Genomic DNA, 7,631 nt, shown 5'->3' on the forward strand with positions numbered 1-7,631 from the left:
AACACCTTCGGAGACACCTGTAGACCATCTTTATAATCACCCAGTTACGTTGTGATGTTTGATAGCACACAAGGTGTTCCTCCGGTATTCGGGAGTTGCATAATCTCATAGTCAGAGGAACATGTATAAGTCATGAAGAAAGCAATAGCAATAAAACTAAACGGTCATTATTCTAAGCTAACGGATGGGTCTTGTCCATCACATCATTCTCTAATGATGTGACCCCGTTCATCAAATGACAACACATGTCTATGGCTAGGAAACTTAACCATCTTTGATTAACGAGCTAGTCAAGTAGAGGCATACTAGGGACGCTATGTTTGTTTATGTATTCACACATGTACTAAGTTTCCGGTTAATACAATTCTAGCATGAATAATAAACATTTATCATGATATAAGGAAATATAAATAACAACTTTATTATTGCCTCTAGGGCATATTTTCTTCAATTTTTATTATTACTAGCATGTCAAATTTATTAGTTGGATCATGGCATTTTGATTATTGAGATCATAACAAAGAAAATGCAGAAGCATAGCAATTTTAATATTTGGATCATGGCATTTGTATTTTTATGTCAAGGAATTTTAATTATATTTTGATAATGGAAAATTCTTTTTTTGACCTTTAACATTTTCAGTTTTTGAATCATTTCTCACATGGAATTTATATACGCTTTTTAAAGCTCAAATCTTCCATGTATGATTTTATATTTTGATGGCACTTTTTCCCTTTTTGTGGGCTAGCTGTGTGTTATATATGAAATCCAAGATATTTGGCATTGCAGTTTTTTTTTAATTTTTTGTTCGTTTGAGGGTGTACAATACCTGATCATTGAACGTGACTGCATTTTTATTCTGCACTCAAATGAGTTCCAAAATAACAGTTCTAAAATTTGCAGTGCATCCTAACAAAATGGCCTTTTCTTTCTGGCCCTACCTGATGTATTGGGGGGGGGGGGGTGTTGTTCGCTGGGAGGGTTGTCCTCCAGCGAATGATTAAGTTCGTTGGATCATTTCTCCTGGGTTGAGCGAATCCTTCGTCGGGACCACTTCCCCTAGCGTTCGTCAGCTCCCTTCCTTAGGCCTAATTTGGTTGCAAGGAGAAAGCATCCCAGGGATCTAATCCTTCACAGGGGGGTTTCCATGGCCATTGGAGATCCTCTCCTCCCACCACGGGGAGATCACCACGTCAATTTGGATGACAGGGGAGAGGGAGGAGATCATGTCCAAAAAACCGCTAGGCGTAGTGCTCGGGGTAATCACCGGAGGAGGTCGCTAAGTGTGCCTTGCACCGTTACCTCTCGTGCGCCAGTCGTGGATTTTCTCCACGGCCTCTCTAGCCGTGGATCTCTCACTCAAGGAAAGGATGAGAATTGGGGAAGAATATCCCCATCGAGCGAGCGACCAAATGCCCGGGTGGTTTTCCATGGGCCGATTTGCCCATTGGGCTCTACGCCTCGATTTAGCACGCACCTAGAAGATTTTCTCAACTTTCATGTGCAAAAAATTCAGATTTGTTTTCGAATTTTTGCTATTTTTTCCGAATATATTGTTCAACACGGTGAAACTTAAGGAATACAAAGATGCCACTAAAATCAACAACGGGGTAAAAACGCACCACATCGGTTTCTAGACCGTCAATGCTCTCCATTCTTCGACCTCTGGCCAATCTGAGAAGAATCCGATTGGGTTTTGGATCTTCAACATGATCAAATATTGATAGTGGTAAGCAACTGATACAAAATTTTATTTGCGTTTGCTATTAATCAGTCATCTGGGAAATTTTAGAACGTTCAGTCAATTCCCACATGTGAGATCAAGGCTCGACACGGCGTCCTCGATGTGGCTTTGCCTGAACCACGCAGGAGAACGGAACATCAAGTGTGGCAACGGCATCGCCGACAGGGGCGTGGAAGCAGATTGACTGGTGCGGGTAGGGGACTTTTACTTCTGATCGCCTCTCAGATTGGCCATGGTCGAGTTTGAAATGCACCACATCTATTAGTTTACCTTCATTGTTATCCATTTTCTCACCCCCTAGACTCACGGGGTAAGATAGTCAATACGAGAAGAATCTGATAGGGTTCTGGATCTGTGAATTTTTTAGACAAAATATCAGCATATGGGAAGCTTGGAGTGGCATGTATGGAAATTTCTCCATTATGTGTAGGCAGTACATGTTACAGAAATGAAGAAACTAAAATCACACCTGAAAGTGAAATATATAACACTCACTCCTTATTTCCACAAACAATTATAAATGATGTTGCACATGTCAAGCATGAATCCATGCATCCACAAGCCCCGTCAATGTCGCCACTGATTCTCCATCCTCGAGGAGAGCTTCTTTCGCCTGCCGCATCACCGCTAGAGTCCGATCTCGGAGCACCTTCCCGCCTTTTGAATCCATCATCCACTTGACCTTCTTGGCAACCTCCTTAGCCTCCACCACCTCCTTGTCATACCCTTTCATCGGGACGGCCAACTCCATCTCTTCCTCGAGAAATACAGCGTTCATCCTCTGCTCCGCGTATAACGGCCACGCCACCATAGGCACGCCAACCATAATAGACTCGAGCACCGAGTTCCACCCACAGTGTGTCACGAAACAACCCACGGCTTGATGTGCTAGCACGTCACCTTGTGGAGCCCAAGACTTCACGACAAGGCCCTTGCCATTGGTTCGTTCTAGGAAACCTTTTGGAAGCAGCACATCCAAGTCCGGCTCTGTCGTCGTGTCATCGCTTGGCGGGCTCCGCACAACCCAGAGGAACCTCTGTCCACTAGCCTCCAGCCCAGTGGCCATTTCTATGGTTTGTCTAGCGCTGAATCGGCCAAGGCTGCCAAAGCACAAGAACACCACACTGGCACTGGGTTGCATGTCCAGCCATGTGAGGCACTCATTGCCGCGCTTCACGCCCACCTCGCCTGACTTGATCAACGGCCCAATGCAGTAGACCGGGGGTGTCGAGAGGCCGGGTGGGGCGGAGAGCCCGGTGAGGATGGTGTCCATGGCACGAGGCTCCAGCGAGCGGAAGGTGTTGACGATGATGCCCTGTGACCGGAACAGGTTGAGGCTGACGTTTAGAAACGCATTGTAGGACGCGCCGTCACGGTCCATGAGCGGCTGGATGGTGTGGGTCGCCGGGAAGGAGGTGATCCCCGGGACGTGCACGATTTCCTCGCCCATTTCCCGGAAGCTCCTCGTGCTTTTACCATGCAGAACCGGGAGGTGCATGATGAAAGCCAGGATCTGGGCGCCGGAGGTGTTGAAGAAGTAGACGGGTATGCCGAGTTCCGCGGCCACGTCCACAGCGGCACTGCAGAAGAAGTCCACCACGAGGACGTCTGGGGAGGCGCCGGTGAGAAAGTCACGTAGGTGCGGGTTGGAGTGGCGGGCGATAGCTAAGGCCGGTATCATGGAGTGGTCAGACTCCAGGAGCTTGACCTGTGGTAGACGGTGGAAAGAGATGGAGGGGTTGGCCGCGGAGACGCCGGCCAGGAAGGGCCCCGTAGCGCCGGTGTCGTACACCGGGTCCATGAGGACGATGGTGACGGCTAGCCCACGGGCGACGAAGAGCTTGGCGAGCTCGACCATGGAGACCAGGTGGCCAATGAGCGGGGAGGAGTAGAGCATCACCCGCGGCTTCCGGGGACTGATCATCATGGTGGTGTTGGCTTTGGTGCCGTCCATGTTGGCGACAAGAACGTGGCTTGTGGAGTGTAGGTTTTTGTTTGAAATGTCACAGGAGAGTAAGGATGGCAAGTGATCGATGAAGGTGAAGAAGACGAACTGGACATTTATACAGGCGCGACATGGATCGCAACCGTGTTGCTCAGGTCAGGTGGAGACCGTGTTTGAACTTGCATGCATCCGACACTCTAATGGGCACCGAACCTTCTCAGGTTCTACGTACTCTAGAACTTCAAGGTGGCAGACAGAACGAACCTGGATGCTCACTTTATCCGTATATTGTATGCTGATATATGATGATCATCCGATGAAGACGCATTATATTATGCTACAAAATGAGGACGTCATCAATGACGAACGGAAGTGTTACGTCCCGGCCGTATGTGCTAACGTCCCATGAGGAGATCAGTTCAACATAGAAATCAATCACTTAATTATTAAAGTCTGGTACTCCTACTACCTTTGCACGTTAACTAATATAGTAGGGTTGGACACGGCGTTTTGGTGCTCGGGCACAGCTGCACCCGAAATCTTTACCATCTGTTCTCATCTGGGGATTCGCATAACTCGTTCTGACAGGTCTGTGCCGGTACGCTGGAAAACCGATATACTTCGCCGTGTATGTAGTGAACAGTGCGTGTATGCGGGCCGGAATCGTATGTGTGGACGTCAGTCGTCGAGCGGGCCTGGCTGGTCCATAGACCAAATCGTTTACTTTTGTAACCTGAGCCGTGGAAGGGAGTTACGGGACAGGCAGGCGTGTCAAAGCTGAGCCGACCAACCGGCCGCCGCCGAGGACGACACATCTCCCTCCGGCTGAAGGCTGCAGCGGCTGCAGGTAACCAAAGATGGAGGGCGCTAGCATGGAGTTTTTGCTGGACGCGGTCGACGCGTAAGGAAACCCTGCCCTCTGGCTGGAGATCTATCTTTTTTTCTTGGTAATGCAGTGGACATGGCGCGACGGCTGACCATTGTTACGCCGCCCGCAAATGGCTATGTCTGGCAGATTCCCCTACAGGAGGAGTACGCGGAAAACTTCGAAACCTAGATCCAGTTCCGCTTGCAGTCATCCCGCGGGGTGATGGCACCGGCGGTGAGCCTGCTGACTCAATCGCTGGGTCCGGCTGCGGGCAGAGTGGGCGGCGCTAGCCAGGGGCACCCAGAGGCCGACGAGCGGCGTCGACGGGAGGCCTCGCCGATGAGATCCGCATAATCTGCCAACAAAGTGTATCCTGAGCCCCCTGGATGGACAAAAAGGTGCAGCCGCAAACCACTTCTGTTCCTCTGTTCTGCATTTTAATTTGTTCGTAGCTGCTCTGTTTTTTCCTACTTCCTAGTACTCCAGCATGGAGCCATGATAATCAGTGAAAATACTTAGAAATCATAGTTCTTGGTCTTGAACAAAAAAATGACTGCATCAAACTGAATCTAGACTTTGACGAAAAAATTACTTATGGAAATGCAATTGTCAGGTAGTGATACGTATATATTCAGAAATCTGATGAAGTAGAAAAAAAAACGGACTGGTTACTTAGGAATTGAAATATGATCAGAATAATACTCTGATTCATGATTTCGTAGTATTTGCGGCTAATACTCCATAGAGCTGTCTTCCTTGTTTAGATCATTTGTGAACATCTGAGTAAAAAAAACAAGGTGGGGTGACTGGGAGTGTTCATATCAGGTGTAAATATTTTGACTGTTTTATCATGTCGAGACTTACATAGTTGGTGCTTGCTTGTAAATTCAGATTACGCCTCGGGAGTGTGTGACCGGATAGAACACTATGTCCATCTAGGATGAGTCCGTTTGAGCATTCAATCCGCAAGTACGCAGAGGAGCCTACAAAAAGCATGGTGTGCCCAGAACTAAGACTCATTTTTGATTCGCTCGGTGAGGCGTATGACTTCTACAACCTGGGAAATTGGGTTCGGGATATGGTATGTCAAGAGCAGACTATGAAATCAATGCAGGAGATCGCTTGTGGTTGCTCGGTGCGTATGGACAATTGTTTAACAATTCTGTGTGCACTGAGTGAATTAGTTGTGTTATTCCTGACGGTATTATTATTTTTGTGTGTGAAGGGCAAGCCGGAGGCCAAGAATAGCCATTAGTTGTGTTTAACAATTCTGTGTGCATGGGTAAAGATCTCTCCATTATGAAAAATGTTTTTGTGATGTTCTTCAGTTTCCCTGGGGCCACTGGTAGCTGTTTTGGCACAATTTGTTGTTCGACTCTATATGTTCAGGCCATGAATGTTGTTCGGATGGGGGATGCCAGTGCGGAAGCGTTTGAGCATATGTTGGCTGGACTGAAGGCATTGCTGGTGAGCGGTGCACCATTTGCAGAGAAGAGGGATGGCTTGGGCACTTGCCCTGACCGGGGCGGATGCTCTGAAGAAACGGCGGAGGCCGGGGAAATGCAAGAACTATGGAATGGAAGGGCGCCACCTGGACACGTGCACTTGGCTGCTTGGTGATGATCACTAATCATAATCAAATATGATAACTATATATTTTTTAGTATGTGTGTTGTAGTCTGAGGATTTTTCTCGTGTGTTTCAGTGAGCATTGCTCCACGCTTATTCGTCCAGTTCGGGACTTGAGGCCAAACTATAGTACTGAGTAAACTTTGTTCACTATGATCTTGCTTGTGCTTTGGTTGGCATGTTCTGTAGGTGTGCACATGGTTGGGAGATAGCTAATTGCTCTGATATTGTCTATATGTGACGATGGTGTGATGATGACTTATGTCTTTCCTACATTTTGAGATAACCACACAATGCTGTTGTTGGAGGGTTTTCTCTTTACCTCGTGAGCTTTGCAGTTCACTGGCTCTTTTACGGCGAGCTCGCCGGCGGCCGCGTGGAGCACGACCGGCCTGCCTACCGGAGCAAACGAGGGAAGTTGTATTCGAGGTGAACACTGGTAGTCCTAGCAGTTCATGCTTCGTTCTTTTGGCGAGCACGCGCAGTATGTGAGGACGCCATGACTTTCAGGGTGAAGTTGTGCCTGTGCAGCCAGCAGCTGTAAGCAGGAGGTGCACGACGAAATGGAGTGTGGCTCGCTTGAAGAAGAGTTCGATGCAGCTCGGAATCGAGTTTTATTTATTTATTTGATGAGGAGTGCTGGGAATCGAGTCAAGGGATAGATGATAAGGGACGGGCCGTGCAGACGTCCATATTGGCCGTGGCCCCGGGACGGCTCAGCCTGGTTCAGGAAACAGACTGGCCCGTGCACGTTTCAGCTGATCCGCGACTACATTAACTTCTTTTGTCGAAATAAATGCGCCAGCGCATCCGCCTATATTAGAAATGATACGGACCGAATACCGATTGTAATACGTTCGAAGGTGCTGATCTTTATGCGAACGAACATGCGAGATTTCGGGATCAGCTGATCACGGGCTCAGAATCGAATATCCGGTAGTGTACTAGGAAATACACTGGTGCTCTTGGGTGCCAGCCCACCCTACATGCAAAATAATTTAGTAATTATTAAAAAACAGTCAAAAGATTCTGAAACTTTTTTCGGCTCAAACATGTCAAGTATTCTACTCATATAAAAAGGTTCAATCAGGGAATGATTTTCAATATATCCGGGGTTAAAATTCGCCAAAAAATGCTATATACAAATACTATTTATGCTATGTTGTCGTCATAAATTTATGTTTTTGCTCTCAAGTCAACGGAAATCATTTCTTGACCAAACTTTTTATACGAGTACAACACTTGATCATATTTCATTCCAAAACAGATTCGGCATTTTTTTGTTTTTTTTGAAATTATTAAAAAGAATTGCGCACACAGAGTGCGCTCGCACGTGAGATCCAAAAGTTCTGTCCAAGAAAAAAAATGGGGTAGCAGCGGTCCGGTGAACGTATGTCATCACTTGTTTGTTAGCAACAGTAATTTTTTATGTCAAGATGATATGC

General features: G+C 47.2%; 1 protein-coding gene across 1 annotated transcript; it reads right to left on the reverse strand.

The window, feature by feature from the left end:
* Positions 1 to 2,179: 2,179 nt before the first annotated feature.
* Positions 2,180 to 3,698, reverse strand: LOC125547771 (UDP-glycosyltransferase 88A1-like). Its single transcript, XM_048711547.1, has one exon. It carries the CDS (start codon positions 3,696 to 3,698, stop codon positions 2,280 to 2,282), a length of 1,419 nt encoding a protein of 472 aa, XP_048567504.1. The 3' UTR covers positions 2,180 to 2,279.
* Positions 3,699 to 7,631: the final 3,933 nt, after the last annotated feature.

Source organism: Triticum urartu, chromosome 3 (genome assembly GCF_003073215.2).
Source record: "Triticum urartu cultivar G1812 chromosome 3, Tu2.1, whole genome shotgun sequence".
In the NCBI taxonomy this organism is placed as follows: Eukaryota; Viridiplantae; Streptophyta; class Magnoliopsida; order Poales; family Poaceae; genus Triticum; species Triticum urartu.